This window comes from Dermacentor silvarum, chromosome 7 (genome assembly GCF_013339745.2).
Source record: "Dermacentor silvarum isolate Dsil-2018 chromosome 7, BIME_Dsil_1.4, whole genome shotgun sequence".
NCBI lineage: Eukaryota > Metazoa > Arthropoda > Arachnida > Ixodida > Ixodidae > Dermacentor > Dermacentor silvarum.
The window spans coordinates 94,158,614-94,184,199 of record NC_051160.1 but is presented as its reverse complement, the minus strand read 5'-3'; the positions used below and the strand labels follow the sequence as shown (position 1 = coordinate 94,184,199).

Genomic DNA, 25,586 nt, shown 5'->3' with positions numbered 1-25,586 from the left:
GCTGTGCACTAATAGTTCAAAAATTCAGAGCCCTTCCCCTGTCGAGGAAATGGCGGCAAGCGAAGCTTGTGGCAATACGACGCTGTCACAGGCGTTCCGTTTCGTTTGCCCTAAACTCAGTGTAGGCAGCTCTTTGCTAACGTGTGACCTCAACATCACGCTCCCGAAACTCAGGGTCCGCCAATCGGGGTTTCGATGGGCTTCAGAAGCACTCACCCCAAAATCGGCACGTCGACGACGAGCCCTTTCCCGAGCTAGTTCGCGATACCGTTACGCAAACGCAGCCTGCTCCTTCGTGGAACACACCATGCGAGGCCTTCCCATCTGGGCGCCGAAACTGATCTGAGGCGAGGTAAGCCCACCGAAGCGTGCGCCCACCCACTTCCCTTGCCCTGAGCGCGACACACCAAATGACCCTGATTGGTCGCGTGCGTCACATGATCCGGCGCCCAGCGCAGCTTTCCCTGCACCTGCTCTTCATTTCTTTCCTTCTGTCTTTACTTCCATCTTTCTTTCCTTCTATTCGTTTTTCTGTCTTTATTTCTTGTCCCTGACTCACCCGCATATCCAATGCGTGTATAAGCCATAGTAGTTTCAGCGTTACATCGCCGGCGCAGGCTAGCGTATACAAGTTTCGCTTGAAAACTAAAGCGAGAAGATTGGTTCTATATTGACTCTAGTTCCTACTTTAATGGAATTTCGCTATGGTCTCATATCGCTGACGCCGGATATAAGCGGCATAAACGAGCTATTGCAAGGGTCTTCGAGCCACACATGTTTTTCTAAAGTATGTCAGTTCTGTATTAGCTTTCGCTCTGATAGTTCGATCATGTAATTCCAACAGAAGCTAATAGAAACGTAAGCCCCGATGTGCCGGTAAGACAGAACAGGTTCTCGTGTGAGGTGATTTAGGAAATAGCCTTTACTTTTCGAAGAGCAACGTCGAAAGCTCACAGAATTGCACGTACAAATCGGCAATTCAATTTTTCAACAATGACATCAAGTAAGTTCGGTATTCATACCGCGTTGAAAGGAAGCAGCGCCATCATCATTATCATGTTGTCATGTATTACAGTCTTCAACGAACAAGTAAACTTTCCAGGAGGAGCTATTTTCATAATATTCTACGTAGATTAGATACTATTTGCGAGTCCTGTGGAACTCCTCAGAACACAGATTGCACCGATGCGCCAGAATCGTTTGCAGAAACGAAACGAGTACTGTTTGTTAGAAAAGCTTTAGTTCAAGACAGCGTCGAAAAATGAAGGCGTATTCTAATGTGTTCATTAGGAATGTATTATTTATTCTATGAGTAACCCCGGACAATGAGGTTTTAAGACTCTCAATACTATAGCGTGCAGGCCTGTGGACGTGACAACAAGGAAGTCCATCCGGACAAAGTTGTTGCAAATGAAGTTGACACCGTATTACTACCTAAGCCAGGGAGTACGTTAATAACCTAGTACATACAACGCCTGCAATTCGTCTTACGTCGTCTCTTCGTCCATATCTTCTGCGGTCCTTTATAATGTTGCTTTAGAAGCCTCACCATGCTTGCCTCGCGCTAACTGATGGTGTATTTAAATTAGCAATTCACCCGTCGCTCTGGCTGAATGGCTATAGAGTTCTGCTCTTAGTAGGTGGTTGTGGGTGCGACTCCCGGTCGCATCAGCCGCCTTTTCACCGGGGGGAAATGCAGAAACGTCCCCATAGCTACATTTTTGTCCACGGCAAAAAACCTCAGGTGGTCAAAAGTAGGCTAGAGCCTTCACCTACGACGTAACTGGTTAACCATTGTGCCGTTTCGGTAGAAGCCAGTAACAGTAACAATTCTTAAACTAAGAATTCAGGGTCATACTGCCCTATTATTCGGATTGACGACGGGCTATTTACGTCAGCGCACATCATCTCCTGTCGTCGGGGAGTGGGTAGTGCCGCAGAGGTGCGTTGGAGCTCATGTAGTTAAACATAAAGTGGCGCCAATAAACGGCGATGATCGTGTAGGACGAGTATGCAGCTGTCGCACCACCTGTCGTGCGCGCCGCTCCGTATTCCTAGAGGACAGAAAGGGGGGAGCGTAGGAGAGGAGAGAGAGGGGGAGGGGACGCGCATGCGCAGTGGGGTGTGGCACGCGGGCGCCGCTCCGTACAGGATTCCTAGAGGAGAGAAAGGGGGGAGCGTAGGAGAGGAGAGAGTGGGGGAGGGGACGCGCATGCGGTGTGGGAGTGTGGCACGCGGAAGGGACGGACAGAGCCGCCGGCAAGAAATGCTGCGCATTTAAAAAAACTAAGAACCCCTCCCCTACGAGGAACTGGGGTGCACGCGAAGCTTATCCAAGCCTAGACAAGGGTTTGGTTAGTTTTTTAAGCGTTTGAGACACTTTAAAGAGACGTGGTTGTTGGTGGATGTGAAACAGTGGATTCGCCCGGCGAGCTCGCGCACATTCACGGGCCCGCTCCCGCTGTCGTTCTTTGAAGGCTGCCTCCCCTTCGGCGGAGCGGACCAAGCGTGGCCTAACCATAGCACAGCTGGCCTTGAACTGGCAAGAAACGGCACGAGCGGAGCGAGCGAACACTTCTTTCTCTTCTCCGTAGGGAGGGAGCGCTTGTGATTGCCCGGAAGAATGGCGTGATCCGGCGCGCTACTTGCGGGAGCGGAGGATTTCCTGCGCGCCAGCTGTGGATGAGGACGGTTTCCGGCCAGCAGCTGCGGTTGAGGAGGTTTTTCGCGTACGACGACAGTCACACCGACGGCACGAGTCAGGCGAAACAAGCTTCGCTTGAAAAATCATGAGCTATTCCAATCTGTGAAGGGGGATCCCCAGTCAAGCTGTTTAGCACATGATACAGAGGTGACACATGATTTTGATCAAAGTTACGAACACATTTTATTGTCTTGAGCGGATGTTCTCACCTTTGTTCTCGTCGTTGCTCTTCGTAGGCGCATTGCTCCACGGGAGTGCTCACTACATGCGGCTTCGCCATTACAACGAGAGAAGAGAAGGGAAATTCAAAATGGGGAACGGCACCTTGTCTTATATACACGCGCGACGGTGCTGCCGCCCCAGGAAATTGACAGAAAAGCGTACGCAAGCGGTTGGAACGGCGCGCAAGCGGAAAGGCACGCAAGCGGTTGGAACGCCGGCAAAGAGAGGGCGGTGCAAAAGTAGACACGGCCGACGCGGGTCAGCCTTTCGGGCTAAGATTCCATCGTTACAAGAACAAAGCCCATATGGGCCCCTCTTAATTTATTTTATTTTTTAGAAAAGTGCTATTATTATATGCACCTTTATCATTTTAGCATTTTAGCTAACACCGCTCACTAATGTTTTTAGCCATTTTTTCGTTGGATTTTTATTGCATACGCTGTTATCCTGTCATCTTTTGGTTTTGTAACCCTTTTCATTATGATGTTTCAATTAGCATAATAAAACACTATGTTGTTACCCTTGTTCCTGGGACCTCTTTGGGTCCCAGATTTGACAAGGGTACTTCAAGGGCTCGCTACAAGTCTCGGAGCTCACCACCCGGAGTCCACAGAGGTATGTGCCATTGCGCTTGGACCCTTTCTGCACTATCCCTGCACTATCACCAGGATCGGCCCACATTTTTGCTCGTGCAGAACAAAAATGTATGGAACCCTAGCCATAAACAACTCGCTGTAAAACACGGCAGTGGAGGGATTCTTTGCGGCGCAGTGGATTTTCAAGAAGCCACGCTAATATCTGCCTGCTTACAATTTTAAGTTATGGCCCTGTTGTTCCGGCAGACGTCCAGGCCTGTACACAGTAGGCCGTTCATCGAGAGTTTAGTACTCGTACGAAGCATGCCGACGGAGCTACATGAAAAGGTAGGGTCAGCGAGTTCTCAAAGCAAATACGATAATGTTTGTCCTGAAGAAGGTATGGGTCGTGGAACGAGCTAAATAGGAGACAGCAGTAAAGATAAGGAAAGAAGCGGGTGTAGTAGACGATAATATTGTTAGTATTTTTAGAAAGACCAGGTGTCGGATAAGTCACGTACTGCTTCGAACACTTTTTCAGGTAGCTTTTAGATTAACAGAAAACGTCCCAACTGAAGAGAAAGAATCGGGGAGGGCAGAACGGGAGATAATCTTCGAAATGCATTCGCATTTGGCAACACTGATCTTGGTTAAGGCGCCATTGAGGGGCCGGCTGTTTGTTACTCTTGTGAGGCTTAATTATTCACCATTAACTCCCGGAATGCTTTAGTTTATCTACGTTGACGATTTCATCGTTACAAACTGCAGTACAGCGCAATAATATGAACAACCATGCAAACGCGTGGTTAGGCCCACTAGCTCGGCATTAAATGCCCAAGAAAAGTAGCAAAATGAACGGTTTCAAAGGCACGGTACGTGTTGAAGCAGCGAAAACTTGGAAAGAGAGACCGCGCGGATCTTGTCTATCTCTGTCGTTGGTGCGCTGCTGTAAAGATGTGCAGTACCAATGATACAGTGCGCTGTAGCAAGGGGCACTGACGTCGCTACTGCAGGTTTCCTCCCGCTGTGCATGCAAGTTGCAGGTTATTCATACAAGTTGTCCAAATCTTTCAGTGAAATAGTTGTAATAAATATTGCATTTGCACGCTTACAATATCACGTCTAAGTGCACTTTATTTTTTTAGTTAACATTGGAGTAAAATGTTCGTAAGCGTTGCAGTGTCTTCTGGGAAGATTTTCATTGTCTTCAGCCTGGGGAAACATGTAGAGCGAAATATGCGTCGCCACAATGGCGAGATCTGTTTTATTCCATTTGCAAAGTTTATTTTAGCCTTTGAATTTCTTCGAACAATAAAACACCCTGAAGTGCGTTGGTGTAATGAGCAGTCATAGGCGAAATATATTTTTCGAGTATTTTTTATAGAAGCTTGCGTTGGAGTGAGTGCACAATCGATTTATTCAGCTCGGAGTATGGTGGAAAGGCTGCATTAGCTGTATTAAGATAGCCTACAACGTTGGGGTCGACTTCCGGGAGCTGGAGAGCCAGTTGTCAGCGGCAGTGGGGGCAAATACGTCGTGGTATCGTTTTCGCCCCGGATGTTGCCCGACGCCATAGACTAGCCGCACCACTCCAAAGAGCCGGTCGCACTACTCTCGAGGTGACATGCCCTTCCCTAGCCTGCGAGCCTGAGGTGGCTGGCAGGCATCTGTGCCGGTGGTGTAACAGTGACGTGTAACAGCTACATGCTACGTCGACTCTTTACAACGAGGTCTTGGAATGAGACAGGATGTGCGTCCGTGAGTGAGAACTTCGGGCTCCTGCAAGACCTCGGCAACTCGGAAGCTGCACCACCTGGTTTGCTGCATCTTCATAAGGTGTACGTACAGGAAGCCAGCCAGGTTTACAACCTTCGGCCTCCTGGAAGACCTTTACGACTAGAAGATTCCCTACTCCAGGGCATCCACGTTTGCTGCACTAGTATGAGCAAGGCATTACCCGGCTTGGCGTCACTAGAAGCCAACCATACTTAGTGCCATCGCCTTCGCGGAAGGAGGGTAAGTATAGGAACTGGCCCCATGATCCGTGACACTGCGGCTAGTGCTAGAAGAAAAGGAGGATAAGGAACGCGCGAGCGGTGGCGCGAGACGTGTCTGGATGCGGCTGGCCGGAGCTTAATGCCTGCTGGCTGAGACTAGGGTTGCGGCTGTCCCCCGCAACTGTTAAATGCTAATAGCAGCACATGGTCGGAAATTTCGTCGGTGTTTGCACTGTATAGAATTCGGACTGGATTTTATGCGTTTGTTGCGCTGTGTACAATGCCGCAAAAAAAGAACCCTTAGTTGTTACCGGCGTCACCACGGATCTTTTGCTTCTCTTATACAAGCAAATATTGGTGGGAGATCACCACAGAGCAAGGGTGAAAGCAGCTGGCTATGTGTGTGTGTGTGTGTGTGTGTGTGTGTAGTTTTGCTACAGAACGAGCACTTTCGTTTTCCCATATGTTTACCATCATGGAGGAAAGCGGCTTGGGGTGATTCCATAGATGGTTCGTGAGCTTTTGAGGATCCACTATTCATGGAGAAATTAGAAAATAGACGTAATCTCCCAAAGCTAAGAATCATTTGCCGACTGAATCGCAAAATGGTACGTCGACAGAACGTCATTGCAATTGACATATTTTGCTTATAATTTGAATCGCAGGAGTCTCCTTCGTTAGAGCTGTAGTTCACGCATGAAATGTCAAAATATCACTGCCGACAGGTTAACTGCAGGCATTAGTTACTCGGTAGTTTAGCGTGTTTTGCAGTCGTCAAACATGCGATAGACTATCTTCAACCAAAGGCATGTTATGTTCAGTAATCTTAGTAAAAATTATAGTTAGGTATATTGTTCCCACAAGCTTAAGGTTTCTTCGAGTCAGTTCACCTCTGTCAAAATGTTAAAATGTCAGAGGCACTACATTCCTACGCCAAAGGATAGATGGGCTGTTAGGTGGGACTGCATACGCGCAGTGCATTTTTAAGGCGCTTTCGCTAGTAGTACTTTCCAAAAACTTGACGTCAAACAGTAAATTTTATAAGAAACTCTTGCGGAACATATATTACAAACGTTTCGTGACGCTTGGCAAAGTACTTGGCAGAAGTTGTCGCGTGATTTTGCAAGTTTAGGTCATTTACTGGCGTCATTGGAATAATCTTAGCCGTGAACGGTGTGCGCTACCGCGGCAAGAGCAAAAAAAGTCTCAGTCGAGAGCTATGCTATGTTCGTGGACAACTTTCTGTGACAGTGCATTGAAAGCTACGGGGGTGGACCTTCTGCACACGTGTTAATGCGCCAAAATGTCTGTCAGCGTTTGACAGTGCTTTTCTTTATCAGAACAGACGCTGGTGTGAACGCAGCTTTCACGTGCAACGGCTTCGCATTTGCCCCGACGCGGAAAGGACAAGCCACTACATAAGCCAACTTCAACACTCAGTGGTGTACTTTGAGTTGGTGTACCCAGCTCAACTTAACGCGGATGAAAATGTGGGGCTCTCTTCAGAAGCGCACTCGCTTGCGGACGCTTTGCCTCCGTAGGTGTTTCTTCATTGCCACAAGAAGTTGTGCGCGAGTATAGCACATCGTATTGCATATTTGTGAAACGGACGTTGAGCCGTATAACGTACAAGGGTCTGGGAGACATCTGCGACGTATCGGTCTTAGGTACACAAAAAAATAAAGGTCTATGGAAGGAATAAATAGCCATTCTGGGCCTCCGGATAGCATGGCTGCATAACTTTACACTCGCGAAAAACTGGTAAAAAGCGAATTCGTCCGTCGGTCATTAGTGACACGTTTATTAACGCGTTTACCACTGTTAACAACCGCCGATTACTTGTTCGCGCAGAAATAGTATACTGACCGGGCATCGTTCCGAGACTACTAAACATATCTGGAAAATGCGCCTCACATTGCAATGTCCCCTGACGAGACTGCATATGCAAATTTAACGATTCCCAAGACCTCTAGTGCTCGCAATCCTAGGAGGACGTCTCGGGATGGATTGACTACGGAAAATGTTTCCCAGGACGTTTTTCCTTTCCAATCGATTTCGACTACAACTTTGCCTAGCACGTCCAGCTTACTGCCTCCAGCACCCAGCAAAACTTCATCCGCTTCCACTAGTCGGGTTGGTAATCCCGCAAAAGTTAATGGCACTATGGACACTTCTGCGCTTGAGTCTAGCTTAGCAAGAATGAGTTCAGGATATATGCTTACCTGAACAAATCGCGCTTTCCTATTAGCGCTTACTGTTCCGACGAAAGTCTCTCCTGTTTCCTGATTAACAGCGGAAATGTATATCTTTCGTTCGGCGGAAGTAGTCCCTTTCTTCAGACAGGCTTTAACATAATGTCCTTTGTTGCCACAGTGGTGACAATTGGCAGCTCTTGCGGGTCAAGCAGCCCTGGGGTGGGCGTCGCCGCTGCAGAAGGAGCAGCGTTCGTTCCGCGTTCGCCATGAATGAATGAATGAAAAACTTTATTTTCACAAAGGAGGTATCCCGGCGAAGGTGGAGCCCTCAGGGCTCTGTGGCCTTTGCCATCTTGCTAGCTCTGTCGATCGACTTGAGCTGTTCTTCAGGCTTCGAGCAGGACAGCGCAGCTTCCCACTGCTCCGGTGTTGGTGTTTTGTGTACTGGCGCTACCTTTAGTTTTTGGCAGGCCCGTGTAACGTGGTAAAGCGTTGCGTTTTCCCCTGCATAGCGACATTTATTCTGATATGTTGCCGGATAGATTTTCCTGAGTAGACTCAGATTGGGGTAGGTATTAGTTTGCAGTTGTCTTCAGGCAACCGACTGCTCTCTACTAAAGTCTTTGTGTGGAGGGGGGTTGATCCTCCTTAGGGCTCTTTGGTTTTCTAAAATTGCTCCATAGCGTCTGGTGATTGTGTCCGGTTCGCCGTCATAGTGTGCCCCCCGGTTGGGGTATACTCCGTCGTTGGCGTCGGCACGCTGGTTCCCTTCCACAGTTTCATGACCGGGTGTCCACTTAATGAAGCATCTCTAAAAGATGATTTTTCTCGTCTTGAGTATGCGGATGGCCGCATTGGATATGCGTCCACTGCTGTACATTCTGCACACTTCTTGCGAGTCCGTAAGTATTGCTGTAGTGGCCTCTTTGCCCTGGTGGGTGATGGCGAGTGCGATTGCCGCTTCCTCAGCCTCGAGGACGTTGTTGCCTTTGATCGAAGCGCAATTGATTTCTCTAAGCTGGTGATGAACGAAGCTGACTACCGCCCCGGAGTGTTCTTTGTATGTGGTCGTGTCGACGTATAACACGTCTTTACTCCCTGCGAAGTATCTTTGGTGTGCTTCTGATCTTGCCTTTCTCCTGGCCTTGTGTATTTTAGGGTGCACGTTTCGGTATCGGGCTGATCTCAATGATCTTTCGAATAACTTTAGGTGCGCTTTCCGTTCTGTTAATTTCTTTGCAAGCATCCCTCATACCCAGTATCTTCAGCATGTTCCTGCCCGTTGGGGTCTGCATGAGTCTCATTTTCTGCGCGAGAAGGCACTGTGTTGTTTATGCCCAATTCAAGAAATTTCTCTGTCGAGGTGATCACCGGCAGTCCGAGAGCGCATTTGTAAGCTTTCATAAGGATTACCTCTAATTGTTCTTTTTCCTGCTCGAGCGGTGTGACGTAGGGGACACTGTGTACAATCCTACTGACCACGAGGGCCTGTAATAGCCTACATGTGTCCTCTTCCTTCATACCTCGTCGTCTGTTTGAGATTCTTGCGATCATCCTCGTGATCTGCACTGTGGTGTTTGCGAGCTGTCTGATTGTGTGATCCACGACAGTTGCTTTGTATCCACGTGCCAAGGATCTTAACTTGGAATACCTCCGGAATCTTCTTACCCCCTATGAAGATGTCTATGGAGTTTTGCAGATTGTATCCTCTTCTGTAGATTCTGAGCACCTTGGATTTCTCTGGGGAGCCTGCAAGTCCGCAGTGTTCAGTGCATGCGTGAACTGTATCTTCTGCACTCTGCAGAAGGTCTCGTTTTTTTCTTAAGGATCCCTTGGTCACCCAGATTGTGACGTCATCGGCGTATATGGCATGCCTGAGCCCTTCAATTTTTTCGAGCTTTCGTGCTAAGCCGATCATAACAATGTTAAAAAGCATAGGGGATGTCACAGAGCCTTGCGGTGTTCCCTTTTTGGGCGTGTTGAACGTGTCAGTCCTGATGCTTCCTATGCCAATGGTGGTGGTTCTGTCACTGAGGAAAGCTTTGACGTAGTTGTGTATTTTCTGCCCGCAAACAATGTTGATGAGACCCTCCAGCACAGCCCTATGACTTACATTGTCGAAGGCCACCTTTAAGATCAAGTGCAAGCAATATATTTTCTCCTATTTAAGGATGGTAGTAGATACCTCCTCCTTAATCTGCAGGAAGATGTCTTGCGTTGAGAGGCATTTTCTGAATCCAAACATAGCGTGTGGCATGAGCTCGCTATCCTCCAGGTGGGTCTCCAACCTCTGAAGCACAATTCTCTCGTACACTTTTACCAAGAAGGACATTAGCGAATTAGGTCGCAAGTTCTCTAGGCAGGGAGTTTTTCCGGACTTCGGAAACATTACTATTTCCGCATGTCTCAAGTCGTTCTGGATGGTCCCCGGTTCCCAACGTTTATTTACGAATTCTGTAAATCTTTCGATCGAGTTTTTCTCCAGGTTCCTTATCATGGCGTTGGTGATGCCATCCTTACCTGGTGTGGTGTTCTTTGTGGCAGACATCACAGCGTGTCTGACTTCTTCTGTGGTAATGGGTTCATCTAGGGCGGGATCTGCTTCGCCCTTGTATGCCAAGCTGCAGTGGACGTCCGTTGTATCCCCAATGTAGCCATGCTTGATGTTCTCTAGCATTTCCCGGTCTGTGTCTTGGAATCGGTGTGCGATCCCTAGGGTCGTTTTACGATTTTTGGAATTGGTCATGGTTGGGTCTATAAGAGCCCTAAGCAAGGCTCATGTCTTTTTCCAGCCTAGAATCCCCTGTAGCTCGTTGGATTTTTGGTCCCAGTTGCGCCCTGAGAGTTCTCTCGCATAGCCTTCGGCTTGTCTGGTGACCGCGACGATCTTTAGTATGACTTTTCTGTTGTGCTTCAGCCGTTTCCATATTCTTAGTAGCCCCCGTCGGGCGTACCATAGGTGTAAAAAATGCTTATCTACCTCGGGTGTGTTGGTGGTGAGGGCGACCTCTCGGGTTAGCGTTTTGTAGTCTGCCTTGATTCCTGCGATCCAGCTCGTAATGTCTGTGATCTCGGTGTCTTCTGACTCCACCCTAGTTTTTCTATAGGCTACCCAGTCGGTGAGCCTAGCCTGGTCAAGTCTTTTCCTGATCGAGAGGGCTTCTATCTTGATGCGCAAAATGAAGTGGTCGCTGCCAAGCGTTTCATCGTCGTTTTCCCATCTAACATCCCTTACCCCTCTGACGAATGCCTAGTCTGGGCACGAATCTCGGTTGATACTGTTCCCCAGTCGCGTGGGTTGGGTGTGGTCTGTGATGAGACTGAGCCTTCTGCGGTCCGCTTCTCTGGCTAGATCCCTGCCTTTGTGAGTTTTCTTAACGTAGCCCCAGCTTTTGTGCCAGGCATTAAATTCCCACAGGATGACGAGACCCTTCTTGCCTGCTGCTTGTTCTGCCTTGCGTAACATGTAGCCGAAGTTGGCTTTCCTCTGGCTGGGCGGGCTGTAAATGTTGAGGAGAAAGATGCTTTGTTGGCTTCTTTTTTTGGGTAATAATTTCAATGAAGACGTGATCAATGTCAGTTGCGTCGATGTCGTGTCTGATTGCAGTGATAGCTTTGCCAACCAGCGTCGTGACCTTACTCTGCCCGAGCGCTTCATAGACTGAGTAGCCCGCAAGAGTGGGTGAGCAGCCAGTTTCGTGTAGGGCGATTATGTCTGGTGGAGCAGACAAAAAGCACATCACGTGGTTCTCGGCACACGTTGACCGACACGTACACGAAACCATCCTTAATGCCAACGAATTGGCTCATTCCCGGGTGCGAGGTCTCACATTACACATCGGGGAGAACTACTCGGAGGGTAAGGACGTTACTTGGTACTCAAAGATCCGTTGTTAACCTTTACTGAAATCTGCAAACATTACCAGTTGGAGTGTCGGAAGTACCCACTCCCGCATCCACACTTAAACAGAGCTCAGTCTATCACTCTACGTCCGTTACAGACGGAGGCGTATGCATCGCCTCTAAAATGTTCTAAATACATGGATGGCATAGAGCCGGGGTGCCCGCGCTGTGGCCACCCCAAATGTACCTTACAACACATGCTGTGGCAATGCTCTACGTTGCGCGAGAGCAGCGAGTCTCCCTCTACAGAGATGGACTGGAACTATCTTTTGACTAGTCAAGATAAAAGACACCAGCTTAGGGCCATCCAGAGGGCCCGCGACATGGCCGTACAGTTTAACCTCTCCGTCCCGTCGTGGGAGTGGCCCGCCAGTGTCACCCCCTAATGGGGGTCGAGCGCCGCCTCCGGATACCAATAAAGTTCTTGGCCTGCCTGCCTGGAGCTCTGCAGTTAGTGATGTGTTGTTTAAGAAGACCCGGCTTTCAGCGGATCCCACAGCAGTTCCACTGCCATATATTGAGGGTTTCCAGCTTGACCGAGCATTTACGGTTGCTCGCCATACCCAGCTGATGGCCTAGTATAGGGTTTAGTTCTGGATTTCATGCCCGTACATTGTACTAGGCGTTCTCTATCTATGTGGCCTCCTCTTGGATGTTAGAAACGAGCTTGTTAAGATTCGCTAGTGCATTGTTCATGGCTAGCATGGTAGTTGTGAATTCCTGCCGCCCTATGGTGTGTGTGTGTGTGTGTGTGTGTGTGTGTGTGTGTGTGTGTGTGTGTGTGTGTGTGTGTGTGTGTGTGTGTGTGTGTGTGTGTGTGTGTGTGTGTGTGTGTGTAAACTTTATTTAAAGAGGTCCGGGGGCTCGACTTAAGCCGAGGCGGGCCGCTCCCACGTTGGCACTGTCAGGCCAAGTCCTTCATCGACATCATGGGCCCTGTGGACAGCCCTTAGTTGGTCTTGAAGCAATGGGCTTTGTATTCTTTTTTGCCATCGAGTCCATTCTTCCAGGAGGCTGGGAAGAGTTGCGGGGCACCCCGCGAGCATATGTTTGATTTCAATGATGCCATTACAATCATTACATTCCATCCTAATCTCCCTCTCTGGATATATTTTGTTGATGTGGTACGGCGTGGGGTATGTACCCGTTTGCAATAAGCGCAGCGAGACTGCCTGAGCCCTGTTTAGTTTTGAGTGTGGCAATGGGAATTGCCTGCGTCCTAGTTATTAGTGTTTGGTTATCTCATTATAAGTTATTAAATTATCTCTATATTCCCCGGCCTGATGGTGAACGGCTCGGTTATGACTGTCACGGTTAGCAAGTCCTCGTGCGAAGTCACGCGCAACCTCGTTGAGGTTTACCCGAGTCTCGTCCACTTTCCCCATATGTGCAGGAAACCATCGGATTTCTGTTCTCCTAATCCTAATGTTTTCAAATAGTTTAGCTGCAACTCCAGCTACGTAGCCTTTATCAAAACTTTTTATAGCGGCTTTTGAATCACTGTAAATGAAGGCCCACTTATTACTCTTGATGGCTAGAGCAATTGCCACTTGTTGCGCCACCATGGGTTCCTTGGTAAAAATAGTGATAGCGTCTTGCACCTTTCCTTGCGAATTTGATACAATGGCCGTATAGGCTTCTTTACCTTTCACCCAGGCAGCATCAACTATAGCTGCCAGTTGGTTCTGCTGTATTATCTCCTGGAAGAGTGCTTTAGCTCTTGCCTTTCTCCTTTTGATATTATATTCTGGATGCATGTTTCTGGGGAGAGGGTTGGTTCTGATCCTATCCCTAACAGCCCGACTGAGTTTCGTCTGTTTGAGGGTTTGAGTTTGTCTTCGTTACTGTCTTCTTCGTTCTTGTTTATGGTCTTCTTCTGCTGCTTCTTTTTCGTTTCCGGAGCCTACCTTGTCTTGGACGCACATGTCGACCTTGATATAGACCTGGGTGTCAATTAGCTGGCGTCCCTACTGAACCAGCGTTTCCTGGTCCGGCCCCGTCCGCCGGATTCCCGGGCTTCGGCGTCTGGCTCCTCTTTTTTTCTCACCCGTGGGCTCCTCGGTTTCCTGAGGCGTTCCTTGCATTTGTTTGCCCGTGTGGGGTGCGCTTCCTTGCATAGCGCACACCTGGGCTCGCAGGTGTGTCCATCCTCGATTACTGGCTCGGCGCAGTTCGAGCAGACAACGGCGTCGGGCATACATCCGCCCTATGCCCAGGCATGAAGAATATATAGCATGCTTGCCGTGATGACCGACATAGGTAACAACATGTCTAGCCGCCGTAGTAGTAAACGTAGCGGGGAACGATCTTGCCCTCGAAGGTAATGACCGCGGTTTGGGAGTTTCCAAGCTTTCTTGCATAAAGTATTTTGACTCTTTGGGTACGTACCCGAAGGTGGGCTAGTAATTCGGTCGGCATTTTACCGGCGTCCAGTCCGTGAATCACACCGTTACACGAATTGTCCGGCGCTGCCACGTAAGCCGTCACTGCATAGTCTTTCGCACCAAAACGTAGACTTGGAACGCTCTGCACAACATTGGCAGTCTCCATGCTTGGTGTGGTGATTATGGCGATGTTCGATCGGTTGCGCAACCGTATAAGCAAGTTGCCTTCGTTGCACATGTCTTTGTTCCACATGCTTTGGTTATAGCCGGGGCCATCTGATGCGTGCTCAGTTGACTGATGTTGAGCCCATTCTTCGGTCTAATGATGACTTTGAAGTCGGTCTTCGGCAGTGGAGGTAGCTTCTCTTGGCGAATGGGGTAGGGCAGCCAATGAACCGATGTCTTAACTACTTAGAACACTTGCGGGACCGCAGCTTCGTAACAAATGAATTCGCAATACTTAGAGTGCCCATGCATTGTGGGATACTATATGATTTGCTGCAACACGAGTCACAGTGCGGAGTTGCCTATGAAGGTCAAGAACAGTGAAGTACCGAACCTGTAGCGGTGGAGAAACTCCGCGAACAAGTGCGTGCACGTCTCGGAGCCCTGCTACGCACGCACTTCCCTTTCTTGAACTCCGGCTCGCTTGAAAGCCTCTTTGCCTTTAAAAAAATACTGATGTGGCTCGCTAGGCAGGCCAGATGTTTGCGTGCACAGCGCAATGATTTCCGCAGTTTCGTCGATGAAATCCTTGAGACTGATCTAAATTAGGCAATCAGCAGCAAGGGCTCTTTCGGCTTCAACGAAAAACTTCTGTTCTACACCCCGAACGAGAAACTTCAGCCGGTAATGTCAACCACATTGTGGTGCAGTATGCCGAAATAAAGAGTTTCTCCTTCTGCTTATACTTTCAGTTTTGACCTAAGTATTCCAAGACGCAGTGACGCTGATGCCAAAGTGTGACCTTTGAAGACAAAGCAATAATAGCTTTTGTAAAGCATTGGGAGGAAAACAGTGATGGTTGGCGTAATTGGTATGCGCAAACGCAGTAATCCTGAAGTACGCAAAAGTTAACGTGCAAAGTACAGCTATTACTGCAAATATCAGTATACAGGGCCATAAAAAAGTTCCTGCCTAATGGCAGGCACGCCATTCGAAAGACTGCGTTCAAACTAACCATATCTCTTTGTTATGGAATCTAACCAACGAGAGACGACATATGGCGAAAGCAAGGAATAAATGCGTCACTAGAGGCAAATGTCAGGGAAGAAAAAGAAGCAAAACTCCACTACACATGTCAGCCACGCTGATACATGCCGAGGTGTATAAAATGCAAACTTTAACATTCGGTGTTCAGGAAGATTCAGGAAGGACTGAAATTACTCGCATGCAGTAAGTAGAGTTTTAAAGGAACGCCATGGCACATCTTGTCTTGCCGGTAGTTATGCTTTTAACTGCGCTGCTCGATGCTGCGATGTCTGATATTGGCGTAAGAAAGCCTGACGGTCCCTACAACATTAAAACGGTAAGAAATTGAAATTGATTAACGTGCGAATTTGTACATTTCTCAACACCACAGCTCAATGTGTTGTTATTGGTTGTGAGGGCTATACCATGGCGCTGTCTGCCGCTAGCACCCGAGTGACCAGTTAAGTTGGATGAAGTGTGGAGCGCGTCTGGTTCTGCGGTGCCGGGCATCGCAGAACTAGACGTTTTCCAGCGTGTGAACACGTTTTACAGCGTGAGAACACGTTTTGTAGCGTGTGGCGCACAATTTCAGTCGCTTAGCAAAATTTTTTTACCTTCTTGTCTGAGTTAACTCAGTTTTTGTTGTGTATGTGGCCATATTATTTGGCGGCTCGCGAACATCATGCAGAATAAAATCTGTGCCGCTAAGACCACTGCTTATGTAGTATTTCGTATGTGCCGCCTGCTACGTGACTCTGGGGCCACTGGTTTTGTACCGCTCTTCAAGGAGCCTCTTTGATGCCGACTAAGATGAGTGCGTATCACAACATCAGCAAACAACTACGCATCGGCAAGTAGAGTTGAGGATGGTTAAATTTTTTACGGGGAAATTAATTTACTAGGATTTGATTGTTCTGTATGTTATATCTGAAAATCTTGTGTTATTCTGAGCCGTTTTACCCAAAATTGCTGTGTATACAGCCTACACGACAGCTATGCTCTGCGGGAATAGAGACGCGGGAGCTTTACCGAAACCTGAGCACTCGTTATAACCCGGTGGCTTGCCCTGAAAGCAAACATATACATGCCAAAATCATGGGACATGGCCTTTGACAGAGATACATTCAGATGCGAAAAGGATGAATATATTTAGTATCACCGGCGAAAGTTAGTACACGAAAATGTCAGAAGACGCTAGCTGTGGTACTTCTGCAGACCTCGTTCTGTGTCATTATTTCCGTTTCGCCATCATTTCTCGCGCTAATATCACGTATTCATCGCATCTAATGCACGTATAGCCTAGCTTTCTATATCCTAGAGGAATGATTCCCGCAAATGTTGTGCGTGGCAAGTAGTGGGCTTGGCATCACAACATTCTGGGTAAGTCTTCAGTGCTTAGCTGGCTTAAACACCCATGGTAATCGTTCCCACGATGCATAGAAGATCATTGCTGGTGTGGTGTTGCACTGACCAACAGGACACATCTGCTACCCCTTCGGCAACGTCAAGGCGTCATATTTGCTTATTTCTTTTTTGACATGTTGCTTCATACCTCCTTAGCGCTGGGATCTAAGCATCTGCCGTCTTCCTATTTAACTCTCAGTCGCAAAGTGATTAGTCCGAAAATATATTGATAAAATATTTGTTCAGACCTACACAGGGCAATATTCATGTAGCCTTCAACAAGAGTGTCTCATACGATTCTTGAAGAAAAGCAGTTAAGAGGGGTGGAAAAACCGGCGATGGTGGTTTTTCTAAAAAAAAAAATGTGGCTTCAATCAGCGGGTGTGAAGGTAGTTGGACATAACTTGTGGTTTTCGCGGCACATATTTTATACTGCATGACGTTCGCGAGCCGCTAAAGAAAATGGCCACTTACACAACAAAAACTGGGTTGTTTCCGACAAGAAGGTAAAACAATTGTGCTAAGCGACAGAACTTTGCCGCACTTGCTGGAAAACGTAGCATGCCCGGCGCAAGCAATGACTACCCATTGTGACGTCCCTTGAATTCACACACGTGGCTCTGAAAAGAGTGAAACCAGAGACAACTGAAATGTACTTAACCACACCTTTTATTACTTCACAACAACATTATATTCACGCTTCTCTTCGAGAGTCTTTGTTTTCCTTGGTCTACCCATGGCAGTCTGGAATGAACAGATTGAGTTGCTAGACCGTGGTGACGTGACTACGTGATTTCTGTGCTGTTGGGTACTTTTCCACGCGGAGTAGCTTACGCAACCATAATCTTTACCGGGAAACACACTCGGGAGATGGAATGCTGTAAACGACACCCAATCTTTACCGCAACGCGTCGGAGGGTGTTCACCCTATTCACACGCGCCTTATCATCCATCATGTGGTTTTGATGCTTTTTGTGGTTTTTCTTTTGAAAACGAGTGCTGAGCTGGATGCTGGATGCCTGATTTCAAAGGATCGAGGTATGCCGTTTGTATTCATGTTTTAGCCTGGCGTTTTTTGCTTAAGCCGACACGAAAATTTCCTCGGCTGGTAGAGGTATGCAACTTTGCTGTGAAAATGGCTGCGGCTCAGGTCGGCTAGGTCCGGTTATTCAAGTGAAAGCTTCGTCGTTTCTTCAGTTTCCGAAGCCGTCGTCAAAGTCGAAGGCGAGGCGTCCATTGCCGCCTCTAAATCTCTTTCTGTATTCTTCTCCCCACGTTTAACTCGCCGAAGTTCCCGTCCTTCACTTGTTTCAGCCTGCCGCTTTGCGCGCTCGTACTCACGTTTCCACTTTCACTCATTAGCAAGACAAGTGACATCTGCAGGATGGTCCGACGCAGCTAGCCTCGTTCGCCACTGGGACTGCAGCTGCGCAGACAACTTCGGCACAGATGGACCAGCGTCCTCACTCCCTGCTTTAATCGCACAACGGATGAAGCACTGGCCCGGCTATTCCGAGCAGCAACGAGGCAGCAGAGAGAGCGGGGCAGTTGCTGCGGCGAGTCACGTGGTTTGTCCGCGGACACAGCTGGCGTGGCGGCGCGCGTCTGCAGCTGCGGCGAGTCACGTGGTATCATCTTTACTTGAAGGTCAAACTTTCATGCGTGGTGAAACACTCACTCGAGTAGGCCAGTGAAGCTCAACGTTACTAGATTACCTCTGCAATTTGCAAACTCCGGCGCCGCGGATCTCACCCTTCCATGTACGGCCGAGTGGGGGCGCGCTCGTCGCCGTTTGACCGGTTTTACGGAGGTAACGGAGGTGTCGGCCGGTGTAGGCGTTGCCTACGGCTTCTTGGCCGCCACGCTGGCGTAGTCAACGCATTCTTCCTGGGGTTTTACGTGCCAAAACCAGTTCTGATTATGAGGCACGCCGTAGTGGAGGGCTCCGGATTAATTTTGACCACCTGGGGTTCTTTAACGTGCACTACAACGCAAGCACACGGGCGTTTTTGCATTTCGCCTCCATCGAAATGCGGCCGCCGGGGCCGGAAATCGATCCCGCGATCTCGTGCTCAGCAGCGCAACGCCTTAGCTGACTGAGCCACCCCGGCGGGTAAGCGTAGTCAACGCAGGCGTGGTCTTGTGCCAGTTGTTTTTTTTTTGTTACCTTCAACAAATCTAGTAACATTGCGTTCAACTTTGTTGCGTAGTGATCGCAATCCCTGTGAGTCCCAGGGAGATCTATCGACGCAGCTCGTGCGGTGTGTGCTCCCGCTGCAACTTCTGACAAGAATGCCCTTTCTCTCCCGAGATTTTAACCATCGATTAGAAAGCAAGGAAAAGATGGCTGTAGCAAACAAAAAATCTCGTCTTTTGTAACTTTGGCTTTTGAAATGTGATTCCCAGTTGATGTTTGTTGCATTGTTCAAAAAGCTGACAGTCACTTTAGCATACGCTAAAGAGAATGAACGCGAAAGCGTGCACGCTCACGAGAAATTCATTATATTACTTGACATTCTCATTCGAATGCGGCGTGAGTTTAAAAAATCAAATTACATTCTGGTGTTTTATATGTTCCAAAACCACGATATGATTATGAGGCACAACGGGTTAATTTTGACCACCTTTAACGTGCAATTATTTCCTATTACTTGTTCTTTCCCACCAAAGGTCGTGGGCTCCAGTACCTTAATTAAGTGTGCCCTAATGATCTTCTACCTAATTAAACCAAAGCTCGTGGGTTCGAGTGTTTTAACTATATCTTGATTAAATGCGCCTTAATTAACACCAATGGTTGAGGATTGGACTCCCACGAATGGTCGTGGGTCCGCGTGCCATGAATAACTATATCCTAATTAGCTGTGTCTTAATTAACTTTGCCTTAAGTAACACCACAGGTCGTGGTTTCGAGTGCCTTAATGAACTCTATGTTAATTAAGGTAGAGTGAACTAAGGCACTCGAAACCACGACCTTTGTTGGTGGCACCGTGAATTTAGGTGCCGTAACACCGGACGTCAGATTTTTCGGCCAATGAGCCATCTACGGTTTTCGCCTTAATAAATTGTTTACAATTTGAGTTGTGTTGTTCTCGTATTCTGCGTTTTATAGCCTTAATAACGGCGAGATTTCACTGAAGTACTTCGCTATCTTGCTTTAAAAAACGCGTATCCTGGCATTGAGGGTTCTCGAACAAACGAGTGGTTCTAGGTTTCAATATTTTCGGCGGCATCAGATACTTATGTTCTCTGACCCACCGTAAATACGTAATCTTACATAGAAGTGAATTAAAAAGAACTCAGCTCGATAGTAAAGTCGAAGTTCTTCTCCCTCCACTCTCGAGGGTACGGATGCTGCTTCCCCACTTGGGCGTCCGAGGCGCACCGCCAGAGACGGTCTACGCAAGTGGGGGATATCCACCGCTATTCTTAGCGGCAGTATACTGCCGCTAAATATAGCGGCGACGGGTTCGCTGGATGCTTCTAGTAGATTGAAGTAGAGACAGATGACGATTGAAAAACACTTTCTATTTACAACTATTTACATGGAATTACACATACAAATACAAGACGGGACTTGAACGCATAGGGCGACCCTATATCGGCAGAGCCAATGGTGCATAGCACCGTACTTTGTTTGTCCAGAATACTTGGTCATGGCAACGGGGCCACGTTTTCGACCCTTCGGTGCCCCGCCCCAACCATTTATAGCCCAATCGCCACCGAGTGGCTTGGAAGGAGGTCCGCCGGCGCAACAATCACTAATCCTGTACTAGGACCGTCTTGTGAGGGGTTCGCCGACATTGCCATTAATGCGCTTCTTGCTAGCGCCCTTTTCTACCACCTTTTACGGTGATTTCTACTTTTCTAAAAACAACATACAAACAAACAATGCACAAAGAGGGGAGGGTTACAAATGCATAGCAAACAACCTCCCGCGCAAAGGCACAGAGCCCACAACAATGGGCACAACAAAATGCTAATAAACAGGTAGCACCTGCAAGCGGAAGCGATTGACCTTTGCCGTTACCCCTTCACCGCTCGTACCTATACGAGAAACCGATAGCGTAGAAGCTACGGGTCATTTGTCAATGAAAGCTGTCAACTGACACTTTAGGCTCTGTTCAGTAAATGCTTGCTCAGAGAAGCTTTTCACGATGGTCAATTGGCAATGGTATCCGAAACGGGTTGTCAAAGCGGTTAAAATGGCAAAGGGGCACGTGCTTAATAATGAGTACGGAGTTCACGCGTTCTGGGCCGATGACACGCCCTACACGCGCACCTCAGGAGAAAGCGGTGGCCACGGACCTCTTAGCTTAAAATGTCAGGGCGACCGCACGCGATGTACGTGACGAAGCACCGATATTCCCTCTTCTTGAGGTCAGCTTTGTGCACTAATGGGCACCAAACGCGCCGTCGTGCGCCGCCCCATCATCGATTAGAGCTAGTAGGCCTGCAAGTACATCTGATTAACCGTAATCGCGTCCATCACGTTTGACACCACTTGAAAGCGTGTCTGCGAAATAATTTCGAAACCGTGCGCTGTAACCAACAACGGTCGTTGACGCGTCACGACTTGCTGCCACTAATCGCCCCTCCACGTGCCGGGTGTAATCGGGCAGTGTCGTGAGCCGTGCGCCTGCCTCATCTCGGCGCCGTCGCCATGACAGGTATCCGACGCTGACCATCAATTATCCTATTGTGCTTTGCCTGTCAAGCAAGGACCATCGGCAACCAACCGCTAGCCGTTTCTCTCCCCTTTCTTCGAAGCCATCTCGTTCGGCAAGACCAGGTTGAAAAAAAAAAAAAAACGCCGATCTTAAGCCCTCCGAGCAGCAATTAAAGAAATAACTGGCGCTACTATAGCAGCAGGCTTACACCGATTATTCTTCACAGCTGAATGGATGAGAGACCCGCATAGCACTAGCTAGATTGAAGCATCTCAGTGACATCTCTGCCGTGTGGAATCGCTCTAGTGGCTGAAACGACACTCTAGTTGCTCAATCGAAATAACGTTTGCTGACAATCTCGGAAATAACTCTTCTTAGACAGAATTAACTGCGTAAATTGCGTTTAACGCAGCGCGCAGGCTCCGTAACCACGATGCGACCGGGCCAACGGCGCCGGAAGCGCCACCTCGCGAGCGGGAACCGAAAGGGGCCACGTTTTGCCGCTGCATCCCGGCGTAGTTTGCAAACTGGCAAAGTAATCTAGTAACAGTGAGTCAAGCTTTCGCTTTAAAAGCCTTGAGTGACACAGAGGTCGAAGCGTGATGCAGATGACGCGTTTAGTACTGTGGACGTCAAGAAAGGAAATAATATATCGCGAAACTGTGATGGGTGAACAGTGGTCATGTTTGTGCACTACGCGTAGAAAGGCCCTATTTTGAGGTGGTACTGGTACTACGCCACCGTAAGCATTCCTCATTAGATGCGCCTTTAAAAAGAACACAATGCATGGCAACAGCTTTACCTATTTAAAATCAGCAGACTCAATTCGATACACGATAGCCCGCGCGTAGTGCATGGAACTCTTTCAAAAATGTTAGCGTATGACGCCACGACTACGAATCTGTAGCTTAACGCGTTCAGGATGACAGTTAAAATATCTACCGGCTATAATTACAACAGTACCATGCGTTTATACGCCAAGCACACAAACAGTTACCTAAGCACGCGACCGTGTCGGGATCAAGTTCCTACCTAAACTCTGGGATGAGCCTCCTGATGCAACTTTTTTTTCTGTCAATGTTTCAGTCATCGTCGACGAAAAGGGACAAATTTCCAGGACACAAATTTAAAATTAATCCTCCTTAATTACCCGAAAAAATGGCCCACCGCGAGCCATGCATGCGCTGTTTGGCCGAAACGGTGTCTCGTGATTCAACCAGTCAACTTCGGACGCAAAAACGACAGCAGCACCAGGGTTTCAAGGCTACGTGCCTAATACTCTCCCGCTAAATACAACGCTTATTTCAGATAGAATTATCTCCACTCAACAAGTCTCATGATTTCGAAGCGAAACGTTAATAGTTGATGGCTATAGCAGTCATAGCACTGCCAGGATGGCACCTTATTGAGCGCTTTATATTTACACAATTTAACAAATACAATAAAAAATGGCCCTCATTCTTAAAATCCGCACACCATCCACACTTGCGGCATTTAAGCGGATGAGTGTAGTAACGCGTTAAAATAGACATTGTCTGATTTATATCAGTGGCAGGATATGGATTCCCACAACAGAGGCAGAATTTACAACCTGAAAATATTATATTTTCCCAAGAAAGACTTCCCTCAGTATCATGTGACAAAGCTCAGCAGAACGCTAATGTGTTTTGTAGGTAAATGTGGGTATTCGAAAAGTGCTGCGGAACTTGGGGCTCATACGACAAGCATGTGTGCATGCTTTTGGGGTGAAACCGGAATGCGTGCCACAATTCTTTCCACTGCCTTCATGGTAATAATTGAGCAGTTCATCGGTGAAATTCAGTGAATTTGTTTTGACGTACCCTTTGTGTTATCTGTCCGCCAAGTGGCGTTTGTCAAACGTTTATGTTTGACAACATAAACAAAATTGAGGCTTTTCCTACAGCAGTCTGGGAATATAAGGAACTAGTGGACGTCATGCAGCGTGAAATAAGGCAGACACAGCAAAACAATTGTTGGATTGGAAAGAGGAAACCACGCAAGTGGTGGAACAAAGAAATAAAAAAAAGCTATAGAAAAGCGTAAAGAGGCATTTAGGGCTCATTGAGAAGCAAAAAAAAATGCATTACAAGAAGAAGAGTTGCTCCTTAGATGGAATACATATCGAGAAAAGAAAAGGGTGGCGAGTGAGCTCGTGCAAGAGAACAATAAATGCGCAAGTGAACGTTGGGTGCATAACATTCACAAAAGAAACAAAGGCACCCCAAAAAGATTCTGGAACCATATAAAAGCGCTCGGAGCTCCAACTAAAAACTCCCAAATGGCTATAAGGGATGAAGACGGGAACATCTACGAAAGAGACGATGCGCTGCGTCTGTGTACATTACAGACGTTATTAGGGATAACTTCGGCACGAGAAGAAGTTCAGACAACAGATCCAGCAACAGCACAGAGGCCTGAGAGATCAAAATTTAGCATAGAAAGTTTTTATTGGAAAAAGGCAGCAGAAATGTCACTAACAACACGGCAGCAGGACCCGATGAAATCTCAATACAGCTAATCAGAAACCTCGGTCTAAAAAGCAAGGCACTGCTGACTAATGCCGTAGAGCAAGTGATTAGAACAAAGAAAATTGCCGCTGGATGGCGTGAAAGCAAGATGAATCTCATCTACAAAGGCAAATGACATAAGGATAAGACGAGCTCGCACAGGCCAGTAACAGTAACGTCGGTGATATATAGAACGGCAATGCAAGCCATAAAATTAGAAGTGTCGAAGTGGGTGGAGGAAAACGGTGTATTGGGGGAACTACAGAATGGGTTCAGGCCAGGCAGACGCTTAGAGGATAATATGTTTGTACTAACTCAGCGCATATAGATTTCAGTAGCTCAGAAAAGACCTTTATCGATAGCATTTCTAGATATTAAAGGAGCTTATGACAACGCAGAGAGGGAATCGTTATGGGATATTCTTCAGCACGAAGGCATGGATAACGATTTCGTGGAGCTGCTGAGGGAGATATATAGAGACAACCAAGTACAAGTGGTATGGGAAGGTCGAAAAGGTAATGAAATGGTGGGAATTCACCAAGGATTGAAGCAAGGATGCCCTCTGTCACCATTGTTGTTCACGCTTTGCGTTAAGGATATAGAAAGACGACTGGAAAACATAGAATTAGGTTTTGATTTATCCTACATGCGTAATGGACAAATTGTGCAACAGAAGGTCCCTGGACTCATGTACGCAGACGACATTGAGCTACTAGGGGACAATAAAAAAGATTTACAGATACTTGCGAATATCTGTGGGAATGCAGCGACAAATCTAGGCCTTAAATTTAGCACAGAGAGATAAGGAATTATGATCTTTAATGAAGAGACGAGTAACTTCGTGGTGTCAATTCAGCAGCAAATAATATCCATAGTGAAGCAATATAAGTACCTCGGCGTACACATAAATGAAGGAAAGAATTACTCAAGCAACCACCAAGATAACATGAAAATAAAGAGGATGCGGAATGCAGCATTGATGAAACACAGAGCACTGTGGGGCCACAATAGGTATGAGGTGGTGCGTGGAATCTGGAAAGGAGTAATGGTGCCAGCGCTAACATTCGCAAATGCGATTCCGTGCTTAAAATCGGATATCTGGTCGGGTTTGGAAGTTAACTATAGATCAGCAGGCCGGTTGGCTTTGGGAGTCCACGGTAATACCACAAATGAGGCAGTGCAGGGCGAGATGGGTTGGGCCTGTTTTGAAGTCAGAGAAGCACAGAGCAAAATTAGTTTTGGAGAAAGGCTCGGGAACATGGATGAAAATAAATGGGCGGCTAAAGTTCACAAGTATCTCTACATGAAAAGCGTGGACACAGAATGGAGGAAGAGGTCAAGGAAGTTGCCAACCAAGTACAATATAATCGGAACTGTAAATAGACAACCAGGAGTCATAAGAAAGAAAGTGAGAGAAATAAAGGCCGTGAATTGGATGCAAAGAATGGAAACAAAAAGGACAATGGAGATTTACAAGAATGAGAAGAAAGAAATGAAAAGGGGAAAATATGTATGATAACACAAAGGGCAGTCCCTTGCTATTGGAGGCTCGAGCCGTTCGCCTAAGGACCAAAAAATACCGGAGCAAATATTCGGAGCTAGATGAGGCATGTGTATGCTGCAGTAAAGATCCAGAGACCACTCAGCATATCCTAATGGAATGCGACGGCATCCACCCAGCGAGAACCGTAGGTAACGTGCAACTCCCAGAAGCGCTTGGTTTCAAAGTGGAAGGAAACATCAACAGATCAGCCGTAGAGATAAGCAAGAGATGATTGGAGTACTGGTGGAAAAAAAGCAGGGAAAATATGGATAC

General features: G+C 47.6%; 1 protein-coding gene across 1 annotated transcript in view; it reads left to right on the top strand.

The window, feature by feature from the left end:
• The first annotated feature begins 15,359 nt into the window (after positions 1-15,359).
• Positions 15,360-25,586, top strand: part of LOC119459637 (uncharacterized) — a 52,332-nt gene continuing 42,105 nt past the window's right edge. The window contains exon 1 of the mRNA XM_049670993.1: positions 15,360-15,508. Coding sequence (XP_049526950.1) covers positions 15,401-15,508 — 108 coding nt within the window. The 5' untranslated portion in view covers positions 15,360-15,400. The remainder of the gene's footprint in view (positions 15,509-25,586) is intronic.